Source organism: Acinonyx jubatus, chromosome B1, assembly GCF_027475565.1.
Source record: "Acinonyx jubatus isolate Ajub_Pintada_27869175 chromosome B1, VMU_Ajub_asm_v1.0, whole genome shotgun sequence".
NCBI classification, from domain to species: domain Eukaryota; kingdom Metazoa; phylum Chordata; class Mammalia; order Carnivora; family Felidae; genus Acinonyx; species Acinonyx jubatus.
This window is the reverse complement of record NC_069382.1, coordinates 57083274-57097376: the sequence shown is the minus strand read 5'-3', so window position 1 is coordinate 57097376 and position 14103 is coordinate 57083274. Positions and strand designations below refer to the sequence as shown.

The 14103-nt window shown below is 42.4% G+C and overlaps 1 protein-coding gene and 1 long non-coding RNA gene across 10 annotated transcripts in view; one reads left to right on the top strand and one right to left on the bottom strand.

Annotated features, from left to right (window-relative positions):
- LOC113602267 (uncharacterized) overlaps nt 1-14103 on the top strand; it is a 293893-nt gene that overhangs the window by 229698 nt on the left and 50092 nt on the right. The gene's annotated exons all lie outside the window — the stretch shown is intronic.
- Nucleotides 1-14103, bottom strand: part of MFAP3L (microfibril associated protein 3 like) — an 84670-nt gene that overhangs the window by 59226 nt on the left and 11341 nt on the right. For 6 of the 9 annotated variants that reach the window (XM_053216716.1, XM_027068881.2, XM_053216714.1 and 3 more), the window contains one exon: nt 1636-2055. In XM_053216716.1, coding sequence (XP_053072691.1) covers nt 1636-1924 — 289 coding nt within the window. In that variant the 5' untranslated portion in view covers nt 1925-2055. Of the gene's footprint in view, nt 1-1635; nt 2056-2546; nt 2565-2666; nt 4730-4784; nt 10993-14103 lie in introns of those variants that run through there. The other 3 variants (XM_053216717.1, XM_053216715.1, XM_053216719.1) reach the window with 3 other exon arrangements.

Genomic DNA, 14103 nt, shown 5'->3' with positions numbered 1-14103 from the left:
AGGTAGATTCAGGTCTGGAGTCCTTGTTCCCCTCAATTCAGTTCCCTTGTTATTTCCCGCGGCGGCCCAGCTCGCAGAAGGATCTGATGGAGTACGGGGACTTGAGTGTGTATATGTTACCATGGTTACTGCCCCCTTCACAAGTGTGGGATCACTTGCTTTTGACTTGGAGTCTGTGAGGAAGGAATGGTAGGGATGGAAACCAACTGTGGGCTGGGGGTGGTGGTGTCTCTTCTTCTCACTGTCACTAGTGAAGGTTCTAGTTACAGCCATTAACTAACAGTGGGACTTCGGGAAAACGTGGGTGGAAGAAGAGATTTGGATTACACTGTCTCTAGGTCCCTTCCAATTTAAAAATTCTATGGCCTCAAAATTTTACTCGGTGGGGATACAGGTCCACTCTACCAAATTAAACAGACAGACATACATGTAACATGTGGTATTTTCACTGGAGGGAGGAAGCTTTGTCATGTTGTACATCCCTGAATGGTTAATTCAAAGCAATGTGAGAGTGCTACAATGAAACCCCAGATCCCAGGTAGTTGGACTGCTAGTGGCCTTAACCATGAGGGACACAGCGGTGAGCCACAAGTATGTAATGGCAAGAAAACTCCATTTGCTCAGCTCCTAAGGAGACATAAGGTATTAGCTTCCATTCTTTTCCAGAGTGAGATAAAATGAAGGAAAGAGATTAAAAACGTAGGTTTTCTTGGAGCAGAAACTCTCTGGGGATTATTCATTGCTTAAAGGGCTGTGGATGGGAAGTACAACATGAATGAAAGGTGACAGAAACTAGTAAGCTGCTACTTCAGAACAATGATCTTTTTACTCCCCCACCCTTACTTCACACAGTAAATGCTTTAGAAAGTACATTAACTCCTTCAGGTCAATTAGCTCAGGCTTGGGTTTTCAGACAAGTACTTCTCACACCTAAAACAAGAAGTGTAGTTATTCACAATGACCCAGTCAATCCTCTCTCTGGCCGAAGTCTTTCCTGAAGCAGGCTCAGTGCTTATGTAGGTGATTCACATTTTTTGGCCAGAAATGCACTCATTAAAAACTAAGCATTCTCCTATTGCCACATGTTATTTCTTGCTACTGAATCTTCCGTCTTGGCCTCAGCAGCAACAATCTAGAAACTTCAGCCAGGTCTTCAGAAGCACAGAATGATCTCAAGTCGTGGCTGAGAACCTTGCACAGAGACTTGTTTTAAGAAGTGTGGTCTTTAAATCCACAGTCAATGAATTAAACTGACATTTAACCATAAACACCTGCTATATTGTTTACTGGACCCAGCTCCATGACACAAAATAAAACTCCCTTATAAATGGAACGTATACTTATGGAAAATCCATTTTACATTCGTCCCTATAACATTTTGTATGCACTATGTTACAAAATTCCAAGAGGCGTTTTAAGACTTATGTTTGCCCTGTCTTCCAAGTCAAAAAGTGCAAACTATGAAGTAATTAGCGATTCGAATCCTTAAGAATATATATTTCTCCCTCTTGCCTTAGAGAAAGAAGACAAAATGAGATCCTTAAATCACTTGAATAGGAACAACTAACATTCAGAGTGCGGGTTCCAAAGTCCATGTTTATATCTTATGATATTTGATACAACTTGAAAGCCTACCTCCTCCTTTCTCCTCGTCTTCTGTCAGCAGCTTGCCAATGGAATTATACCACTTGAATTGTGGCTCAGGGATACCATAAACACTACAATTAATCAAGGCACTGTTCCCTTCCTTGACTATGATATGGTCAGTTCTGGCAATGATTACAGGCACAGAGCCCAAGACAATGTCAGTGCCATTTAAAGTGCTATTAGTCACACTCTTAGCAGCCGCTAGAGTGGATACTAGGATTAAAAAGGGCACAGTAGGTAGAAAGCACACAGGCAGATGGTTCTTCAGTCGATCCATCTTCTTTGCTTGCTCTATAAGGCAACAGAGACGGTTTGCCAATGGAATCTTCTATTGGACAATACGCTGTTCAGAGCAGGCCATGGGATAAACCTGTCCTGGATCCATAGAGTTGGTTCTTGATTAAGAACCTATTTAAAAAAGAAAACAAACCCACACACATAAATATTAGCATTCATACTTTAAAAATATTATTTATAAAATGCTAGAAACCCAACTAAAATACAAACCTACATAATTTTTAAACACAGATTCAGAAGCTGTTCCAAATATTAAATTACATTTTTCACAGAAATCATAACAATATAATTTTGTTATTTTTGCTACTGAAATATATAGCTCTTAGTGGGAACAAATATACACTTTGTATGTTAAATTTATATTGCATTACTTCCGAGAGTTCCAAAACCAATTCAGGCTTCTTTCATTAGGCATTATGAGGTCTCTTTCCACCCCATCACCTATCGCTATTACAGATGACCCGACTATTCCCCTGGGGCCTTTCTTAACTTCTTCTCTTCCAGTGCGCATGACTTCCAGTTTATTCCAGTGGTCACAGCTTGGATGCTGCCAGGATTTGGAAGGGCTCCACCAGAATCAGTCTGGCATTCTCCTAACGCACCATTATGGCCTTCAGGATATGCCTTCCCCCTTTCATGCAATGCCCATGCTCCTTTGAGCTTCATACATCCAGCTCTCTCTGCTCCGTGTAACTGTTATCTACCAATTCCTGATTACTCACTGGATTCCCTGGTTTCAATCTTCACCTGTCTCCCAGAGGTAGGGGAACATCAGTATGAATGGGGTGACATTATGGTGGCTACACTTCTTAAGTTCAAAGATCTAACCTTCACCTATGTCTCTATCCTCCATTTCATCCACTATCACATAAGCACACCCTGGATCTTTCATCTCTCCAAATTCTAAATTCTGAAATTCCAAGTAATTCTGAAGTTCTACACAACCATCTCTAACTGCACCCTACCATTCTTCAGATCTCACTGGACTTTCTAGCCCTTCTATTTTCCCTCTCTCTCTATCTCCACCCCCTCCCCACTCGACCTGCCTGCTCTACTTTGTCTCAGTCTAGATCCAATCCTGTAGACCACAATCCCCAATATCCTCACCTCTTGTCCTTCTGCCACAACTACCCTGCCAGGATACAACTGTGATCAAGCCAGTCACTTGGCATCCTGGCTCCTACACCCAGGAGGCTGGAGACCACTGGAGAGAATCATACAACTATGCCATTATTGCCAAACTAAAGGAACCATCTCCAACCCCAGCCAGGCCCTTGGTGACATTTGGCAATCTGTATCAGTGCTCAGGTAGTTCAGTAGCCTTTGCACACAATGCCTACAGACACTTTCAGCTTTTGAATCAAATGCTTTAGTCCAGCTGTATTCTTAAAAGACAGCTTTCTCCTACTAGGGTGTGCAGCCAGGAATTCCTACTTTCCCACCTTTTGGAAAGAATCCTCGGCATCCTATCCTAAGTCCCTTCCCCATGCCCGCCATTTACTCCTCAAATGACTACATTCTGTATTTTGCCTGAAACAAACAGCTCTTGCTCAAGTCACCAGTCACTCCTAGTTGCCAAGTTTTCAGTCTTTCTCTTGCCAGATCTCTGTGGCAGTTGCCACTATTAATTGTTCTTTCTCATGGGTTCCACATTCTGCTCCTCCCAACTGCTCTCATTATTTTTTACTGATTTTTCTTCTTCCCAGTCCTCAAAAGTTAGTCAACCCCTAGAATTTCATCATTGGCCCTCCTTTCTTTTTACCCTCAGCTCTTGCTAAAGTTCCATTCCCATGCCTTTATTACCACCTACAACCTAATAACTCTCAAATCCATGCCCTCAGTCCTGACTCCTTCCCGAATTTCTGACTGGTATTACCAACTGTCCACTGAACAGCATTACCAGGATGTTTTGCAGGTAGCTCAAAGCTAACATTCCCAAACCAAACTCATCTGCTAACTATGCTGCATCTCCCACATCCCTTGTTTCAGTTCAGGGCACCACCATTAACTCAGATGTGCATGGATATAATCTTCAATTTGACTACTGCCCTCCTTCCCTCAGAACATAAATACAGGTTGCTGATTCCACCTCTTAAATATTGCTCTTATTGTTCCATCCCTTGTCTCCTCTGAGTGAGCCTCAGTTCAGCCTCCCTATCTTCTCCTTACCAGAAATGGTTGTGGTAGTCTTCTATATAATCTGCCTGCCTTCAGTCTTCCCCAGTTCGCAATCCAATCCTATAACCATTTTGCAACACAAAATCTATGGTGCCGTTACTTTACTTAGCAACATTCTGTGTTTCTGCCCTGTCTCCATGATAGAATCCTCACTCTTTTTATTACCTTATTATATTATTAATAATTACTGAACACCAACTATTAGGCAGACATTATTTAGGTCCTAGAGATAGAAGAGTACACAAGACAGATCTTTCCTGTGATGCGGATATTAGATTCTCGTGGGGAGAAGCAGACAATAAATAAATACCATGTAAGTAAGAATTTCAGCTAATGATGCATGCTTTGGAAAACACACTATGATGTAGTCAAGTGCTGAGTTAGGCAACCAAGGAGAACTTCACTGAGGAGGTAGGAACTTCACCAAGGAGATGGCCCCAGAGCTGCAGCCTCTTTAGGAATCAGCTGCACCTAGATCTGAGAGAAGAACATTCCAGAAAGAACAACAAAAGCAAATGGAACACTATAAGATGGGTCAGAGGAGTAGACAGGTCCAGATCACCTAGGACTTTGTAGGACCGAGTAAGGAATTCAGATTTTACCTAACATTCACTGTCAAAGGAGTGACAGAATATTATTTTTAAAAATCAGCTTTGGGGTACCTGGGTTGCTCAGATGGTTAAGCGTCCAACTTCGTTCAGGTCACGATCTCATGGTTCATGAGTTTGAACCCTGCATCGGGCTCTGTGCTGACAGCTAGCTCAGAGTCTGGAGCCTGCTTCGGATTCCGTGTCTCCCTGTCTCTCTGCCCCTCCCCTGCTCGCCCTCTCTCTCAAAAAAAAAAAAAAAAAAAAAAATCAGCTTTACTGTGGTATAGTTTACAAACAATAAAATGTGCCTATTTTAGTATACGTTTTAGTGAGTATTGACAAATTTGTACACCCAGGTGACTCCCACAATAAACAAAATATAGAATGTTTCCATCATCACCAAAAGTTTCCTTGTGCCCTTACCCAATGGTAGTTTTTACACTGATCCATTCCAGTATTTTTTTTTTTTTGAGTGTATGTATGGCATGAGGTAAGGACCGAGGTTCATTTTTTCCCTGTATGGATATCCAGTTGTTTCAGCTCTTTTTCTAAAAAAGACTATCATGTCTTCAGTGGATTATCTTGCCTTCTTGTCAAAATCAGTGAATCTACTTGTAAACTCTTTATTCTGTTCCACTGTTTATGTCTACCCTTGTGCCAATACCATACTAAACTTTCTGTCTGCCTCATTTATCTTTACATCTGCACTGCTTGAAGTTATCCCTGACAATAAGTTACTGAATACATGAATCTCTCTCTAAAGGCAGAAATAATTATTCTAATTCTGTAGACAATAAAACTGAAGAGGTAAATAAATTAGGGGTGATAAATCAGCTTCAGGACATATATTTCTTCAGTGAGAAAGACAAAAGAGTTTTCTTAGTGCTGGAGACGTCCATACTCCTCTGTGGACTTGAGTGCCTTCCTGCCCCAGGAAGGCCAACACATTTTTCCACCAGCAAGAATTGTGGTCTAAGGGAGATAGCATGGGTTGCACCAGCATGACACACACCCTGTTATGACTTTGTAAATGTTTTCTTGGCTAAACTTGTGGTTTCCTTTTAACAGGGAAGTTGTAAAGCTGATCTGTTCAGTACAGAATGGTTGTTAAGAGCATGGCCTCAGGTTGTAGGTAGACTGGCTCAAGATCTGGGATCTAAACACTCTTACTGGCTACATGTTTCTGGCCAAGACCTCACCAAGTACAGGACAATTATAAAGATTCATGATCAAATGCACATAAAGCACTTACATAATGTTCAGCTTGATAAACAATAATTATTAGGATACTGTATATAATAGCATCCTTTGCTGAAATTGTGCTTCTCAAGTTGACTTTTGTTATAGCATTTAAAGGGCATACCTTGTTCTTGGATTTGTTTAATATATTATTGGGTGCCCTCCCACCACCAGAAGCAATTACAAATGATTTTCAGCACTGGGTCCTTTGGCAGGGACTTGAGTCTGAAAATACATGAGCTGTCCCTCTGGGCAGACACTGCTCTGAGCATCTTGAGGACAGTGTCTGGAGTCACTCCTCTCTGACCCCCTGATGTCTACGCCAGAGCAGATGCCTGACTAAATAGCTTAAGGGAGAATGAGAGACAAGACAAAGTATGAAGTAGTTTCCAATAAGTGTGTGTAGTAAATATACTGTAACATTTTTTTTCCCCACAAATAGGAAGAAGGCAACAAGTGGAGGATCACACTAAGGTTTAAAATGCAGAACCCGAGGGGTGCCTGGGTGGCTCAGTGAGTTAAGCCTCCTCCGACTTCAACTGGGGTCATGATCTCACAGTTTGTGAGTTCGAGCCCCATGTCAGGCCTTGTGCTGACAGCTCAGAGCCTGGAGCCTGCTTTGGGTTCTGTGTCTCCCTCTCCCACTTGCTCTCTCTCTCTCTCAAAAAAAAAAAAAAAAAAAAAAAGATTAAAAAAAAATTTAAATACAGAACTTGAGAACTGTTTTCAAACAAAGGCTGGCTGCTGTGGTTTTCTACTTTCACACACATTGTGCCAGCAAGAATGAACAGGATGGAACAGTCTCCTCTTCTATATTTTAATAATGTCTGTGGGCACTTTGGGCTAGAAACACAGTAACTGTTCCAAAGCTTAACTAGTTCCCTCAGAGACCCTGGCAGGCATGGAGTGGGGGTAGGGGTGGGGGGCAGAGGTCTTGCTTTTATTGCAGGGATTTCAGTTAACAAACTCATTCCTCCCTCCCCCATCTCACTCCCATCCTTTCCCACTTTGAAAAGTTACCAAGGCACAGAAAGTACAATGTGTAATTTGTAGGTTGTTTGTGTCAGTGCATTTTTGCTCTAAAACTCTCTGTGAACATTTATTTTTGCAAACAGAGTGTTTAACTCATCAACGTTAATGATTTAAAAGGTTTTAGTAGGAATTCACCAGATCTCATACCATGCCCTTTCAGGTCATTTTTTTTTTTTTAAGTATTTTTTAGGTATTTACTTGAGTATTTATAGCTGGGCACACTGCTAGGGGTCTGGGACAGGGGGTAGGGTGTGAGAATGCTACAAAGCTCAATAAGCCATAGGCCATGTCCACTTATAATCCACGAGGGAGAGAGATCCAGCTGATTTCAGTATGTTCTCCAGGTGCAGTGAGCTTAGGGGTGGGTAGGCAGAGGAGGTAGAAGGCTGATCTGGGTGAGGAGGCTTGGAGGAGATGTTTGTTGATAGCCTGCCCAGCATGCATTCCAAATCCCACCTTCCCCTTCCTACAAGCCTCCATGGCTCTCACAGCCTTCCCAGTTCTAATCTTCCACTGCACCTGCAGCTTGTACCAAACTTTTAACACTCCTCCTTGGCATACGATCTTGCATTTTTTTAGTTCTGTGTTGAGGAAACTTCTTTTCAATTGCAAGGAGAGCTCTTTCATGGCAGAAACTCTGGCATATAGCTCTGTAAAGTATCCTTAATACTGGGCACCCACAGTAATGTGCACACATGTGCTGCATGAAGCCACACTTTCTTGAAATTCAATGGCAACTGTTTCAGAGTAAACTCACAATGTGTTACCAGAAGAACATAAAGACATCATGTCACTTTGGGCACTGGAGAAATATTCTACAAATGTACTCTGTGTAGCTTGTTGGATTTTACAGACAGCATGGTGAAAAGTTCAGTTAATAACACTATAACATTGTGAAAGACATTTTAGCCACCAAAGAATAAACCATGAGTACTATAATCCAGCAGCTTAAAATGCAGTCAGTCCTTCAAAATACAAGAACAAAGGCCACAGAGTCCAAAACCAGGGTTTAACAAAAGCTACAATGGACAAATTGTTAAGCTTCATGTGTTTGCTCATGGCCTTTGGGAAAAATTTCATAGAATACTTATGTTCTATAAATAAAACAAAAGAGAAAATATTTAGCAAACATCTAATGTCCTTTTTTAATTCAACCTCTTCTCTACTTCCCGATTGTACTTCATCTTAAAAACGTGTAATAAAATGCTTTGTTGGATCTTATTTTTGTTTCTTCACCTATAATAAAACATGACTATTGACCATGTATTTCTGGAGTTGGGAGGAAAAGGGCCCCTTGTTTAAGGGTGTTTTGGACTAAATGAATATACATTATTGTTTTTTCTTGGCACTGTTCACGCTGGCATTTCCTCATCAACTACGATGAGTAATTTTATAGTTACATAACTGGATTTTGTAACAACATCTACTGAGAGTTATCACTTTTTTCATTTGTACACAAATGAGGCCACAGGCACGAAGGCTGCCTTTTAGTTTAAAGCAACTCTTGACAGGTTTCTACTCATGAAGCAAGAAGAAATCCCAACTTCATGTGAAATGAAGAGGGACACTAATATACTCATTACATCATAAACAATAACTTTTTAAAACTGGTAGCCAACTGAGGCCATTTTGGTTATGGCCCAATTTTGGACTCCCCTAACTTTTTTAAAGATCAACATATACTGAGTTTTTAGGTAGTTAAGGTGGTGTCTGAGTATGGACTATGAGAATCCAAAGTCAAAAAGTCCAAACCATTTGTAGAAAAAGAATGTTCCTGTAGCAATTACTACTGTCCAGGATCAAATCATTTAAGTGCTAAATCCACTAAGTTTTATCTTAATGTCCATCCAGTCATATTGCAAAAAGATTCATACTGTCTTTGTTTCTTCCTTATGAATGATCTAAAATCTATTTGTGTAGAGATCCTTGATGCCTCTAATAACACAAGATAATTCCTGACTCAGGTGGCAAATGTGATCATTACATGAAAGTATGTAAGAACACTGTCTTTGGGTTACTTTTAGAAGCACCCAGACAGGTCAGTTCAATCCAAATCAATACACATTAATGGAGAAATTTTTCTGTGCCAGGCACACTGCTAGGGATGAGGAATACAAAGTTAAGACACAGTCCTTACCCCCTGTCATCCACAAATCTAGTGGGGGAAGAGAGAAATTGGCAACAGTTAAAGACAATGTGATAATTGCCCCATCGGAGAGAGGTCAAAGATCTGCTGGGGTACAAGAGAGGAGACCCAAGTGGTCTGGAAGGGCCAGGAAGAATAATCTAAAGAAGTGGCCCTTTAGTTTAATCACAGAAGAATTCACTAAGTAGGCCAAGGAGAGAAGCTGACCCAAAAAGGAGGAAGAGCATATTCAAGGAAATGCTGAACGGAGAGAACCTGGCACAACTGGGGAAATACAAGGAATTAGGTACCTCTTGGTGGTATGCAGCAGGGGGAAGGTCGGCTGGTCCAAATAATGAAGGGAACGGTATGTAATACCACGGATGGGGTGCACTCACAGGTTTTGGAAGGGGGAAGTGACATGGCCAGTTCTATGTTTAGAAAGATCACTTTGCTCAGAGTGTGGCTGATGATGGAGAGGTGGCTAGGGGCCTACTATAATATCCAGGAAGGAAGAAAGAATAGGGCCATGGACTAAAAGCAGTGGGGAAGGAAAGACGTGGGCAGATCCAAAGGAAGTACAGGAATTAGAAAGTACGGGACTGAATGACTGCCTGACTACACAGCAGGTGAAAGTAACCCCCAGCCCTGTGGAGTAACAGTGCTTATGGTCACACCAACAGCTCTCTGAAGAAAGGACTGTTTCGTTTGCTAAGAACCAGTGCCTGGCACTGCGTGTGGAATCTACATGAACACACGAGTTAGGAATTTCAACCAACAACTCCCTGGGGCTGCAATGCCCAGTCGCTTTTACACTTGGATGAAGGCCTGTCTGCTGGCTGTGTGGCTGAGCGGAGCCCGTGGTGGCCCTTGCCTGTTACACTAACCTCTCCTCCTGCCTTCTCTCTCTCCTGGCCTTGCAAGTCCTGGCTGATGGAAGGTCTGTGAAGGCAAGCGACAGCAGTGACACTTAAATTTACGAACTGTCACAAACTGAGAGCTACACGGCTGCATATCATGGGAAGAAGTAAGGCTGTCTTATGAAAGCAGCCGGCCCCTGGAAGGAAAAAGAGACAAGAGGCTTCATGGCATTCTTGGCACACCCTTTGTCTATTAACTGCGTGGCATTAGGATAATTTACAGCTACTTACTGGGTAGAACAAGATATATACACTGACTTGCTGGACTGCTGTGAATGGCCACCAGATGAGCTCTTTAAGCTCACTGGAACAATTCAGAAGGAGCTAGAACAAAAAGGTCTCAATCCTGTCTTATCAACTGCACTAATGATAAGGCCTCTACAGGATTTTATGCTTTGTTATTTTTTCTATACACCAAAGGCACATACTTTTCAAAAACTGATCTGTTTTAAATCACAGTTTTTCAAACCTGAAAATGAACTCTATGCCGAGAGATGCCGTCTTTGTAACACTTTATTTTTGGTGGTGCGCAACGTTAAGAAACCACTCTTGGATCTTCATCACAATTTTCCTACGTGTATGTTTTTCTGATTAAAAGCAAGGCTGATATAAAATAAAGTTCTCGGAAATATAATGTTTAAAAAAAGAGGACGAGGGAAAGAACTACAGTAAAGGTTTTCCTACACAGATACGATTAGGCAAGATAGAAATGGGTCTATCATACATATTTGTTCACATCACTAGAATATTAGAGCTAGAAAAACTTAGATGTCTTTTTATAAAGGTTTTCCTTTATACAAGATGAGGGAGGCCCAGAAAGGATGAGTGACTGCCCAGGGTCACACGATTGAGTGGCTCAGAACCAGGATAAAAAGCTCATGCCCAGAATGGGCCTGAATGACCTCACAGTCTCTTGGTTCCAAAAAGGCACTGTTTGACTTGTCCCAGTGGTCGAGACCTGCATTGAGTGCTATTCTAATCACAGTATATCTTTTGGAAGAGTTTACTGATGCTTCAGTGAATATTTATTTTCTTCAAATTCTCATTCTAAGTGAATAGGCTAAAACAGTTTTGGGCCCAATGAATGCAAATCCTTAGTTGATCGGAGAGATATTTCCTCCAAAATCTGATGGTCCAGGGAATAAACCCAACCTGGGAGATGAATACAAATAGGACAGATGCACTGGTGGATGGTGCCTTTGTGCTACCAGCCCAATACCAAAAACACGTTACAAGGCCGATGAAAGGTTTAAGACACTGTCTTGGCATTGTTTTTTTCAACCTCTGACACACTCATTATCAGATTTTATACACATATAAAGCCCAAAGCTGGTTCAGAAGCACCTGTTTCTGTCTTTTTCTTCCTGTCCCTGTCACTACTTTTTCCAGTATCTTCTCCCTTTAAAAAAATGTATCCTTTCAAAATATTTTCCCTACTCACTTGGAGTGTGTATATACAGAGATTCCTATTTTCTTTCTAGTACAATTAATTTATGTCACTGCTAATCTATAGCACTATTTCTGCCAACTTTCAATTCTTGTTTTCATTTCGTCTCAAGCCCATTTCCTCAGAAGTTCCTGATATATTAGTATATTAAGCTAGAGAGAAGCCAGGCAGGGGCTGATGGGCATCTGGTAGCCCGGACACATCGATGAGTGCGAACGCTTCCCTGGCCTGGAAAACTGACCAGGGGATCCATGGTACCAGGGAGATACTTTATCAAGGTGCTGACCCCTTGCCGCCTGCCTGCAGATCCAGGCTGGCCAGCACTTCACCTGAACAGAGGCAGCAGACACATGTCCCCATGCAGCCTGCACAGCACACTGTTGCATCAATCAGGAGGCAATCTTCTTACTGGGCTTTCCTAAATAGGATATACACTTAGAAGCAATTGCAAACAATTACATTTTCTTGTGGATTCTGGTATACTTTGTAAACTCTTAAGGCCTTGACAGTGAAAGCACCTTTCTCAGTTTCCCCACTTGACAGTACAGAGACAGCTTCCCACCTGGCCAAATGTAATGCACTTGCGGGCAGTTTTCCATAGACATGATATTTACAAAGCGTGGTTGATGATGTTGTGCTTGGACAGCCAATGATAAAGCTATTTCACTTACTATGAGTGTGAAGGATAGCATTAATAGGACCCAACTAAGACACAGAGTGATGTCTAATAGGAATACATCCAGTGTCCAAGTGATAGCCTCTTCCCATTGGTCTCCTGATAGCCAGAGAACTGAGATCATAACTTTGCCCATACTGAGCAAAGGGGTGGAATTAGGTTCCTAGGATAAGAAATGGGATGGGCCCTGCGGTTAAGGTTGAGAACGGAAACTTAGGGGTGAGGTGTGAAGCACACACCAGTTAAGCACTTTAGGATTGATTAAAACCCACAAACTCCTTTCCTCAGTTTTGCCATTAGATGACCTCTGGGAGTCAGCTGATCCCTCTGAGCTTCTGACCTGCCTCTTAGGTCCCTTCCTGTCTACCAGTCTATGACCATGACAACCGGGAGTGGGACTGGGGCTGGCCAAGAGATGGAATGATGAGCGGTGGAGAGAAGAGGGAAAGAGCAAGGAGTGTTTGTGTTCGATGAAGATCCCACCGCAGAGAATTCAATCAGGGCAAAGAATTGTGATTGCCATGCCATTTGTGTCTTGGTGACGGCTCAGATACCAGCTTGTGTGTCATATATCACACCGTAACTTGTTCTCCGTAGGGAATGTGACTTCTTGAGTGTTTCTCACATCCTAAGCAATATAATGAAAAAGAAACAGACTCAAGCTCCCAGGGCCTTTGAGTCTTCCAACCACACCCTTCCCACACTGCTGAGGATCAGCTCAGACTCCTGTAGGGCTATACCACTGGGTGGGGGGGGGGGGGGCTGGTTGAGGTAGACCAGAGTCCCCATCTAGGGCCTTGAAATCTTCATTTCACTTGATAATTCACTATAGAAAGGTCTTCTATGTGCTCTCGCAATTTGGGGATGTAATCTTTATCATGAAAATTCCACCACAACAAAATGTGATTGTGCTCAAATATATACTGACTGCCCTAGAAACCAGGCATTCATTACTCCCCCCGCCACCCTGCCACCGCCACTTTTTAAATGACTACTAACAATCTGTGCATGGGGAAGCTTCAAAAAAAATTAGAGTGAAACATGAACACTTTTTAAGTTATTACCATGTACATTTCCAAGGGTTCTTCATTCAAGTAATAGCCAGAGAAGGCCTTCCCAGAGCCTCTACAATATTGGACTACTAGCAGCCTTGCAATCTTCATTTCTGACCTCTCCACCCCTCTCTCACTCCCTGCCAGCCACACGGGGCCCTGCTAATCCTGGAACGTGCCAGGTATACGGAACCCTTGCCCTTACTGTTCCTTCTGTCTGAAACAAGTCCCTACTATGCCTGCAACGTGCACTCCATACATTTTCTTTCTCAAGTGCCACCTCATCAGCAAGGCCCTCCCTGGTCATCTTACAAAAATTAGTGTGCTCTGCCCCTACCCCCATCACTCCTTGTCACCTTTACCCTACCTTTTTCTTCAAACCATTAACTACCCTGTATGTATGCACGTGTCTGCCCCTACTAAGATGTGAGCTCCTGGTTGGACAGGCTTCTGTGGTTGACATTGTTCACTGTCGCACCCCTGTGTCTGAAAACATGCTTTGCTCATAGCAAGGGCTTGGAGATCTGCTGAGTTAATTTATACTAGTTATGTGCCCTCTCGTTTAGACATATTACTAACTTACTGGGCATCTACATTTGCCCTGCATTTCCTGCAAATTCCACCCATTTCTTTTTTTTTTTTTTTTTAAGTTTATTTTACTTTGACAGAGACAGAGAGAGAGCACGAGCAGGGGAGGGTCAGAGAGAGAGAGAGAGAGAAAGAGTGAATCCCAAGCAGGCTCCATGCCATCAGCACAGAACCCACTGTGGGACTCAAACTCATGAACCATGAGATCATGACCTGAGTCACTATCAAGAGTCAGACGCGGGGCGCCTGGGTGGCTCAGTTGGTTAAGCATCCGACTTCAGCTCAGGTCATGATCTCACAGGCTGTGAGTTC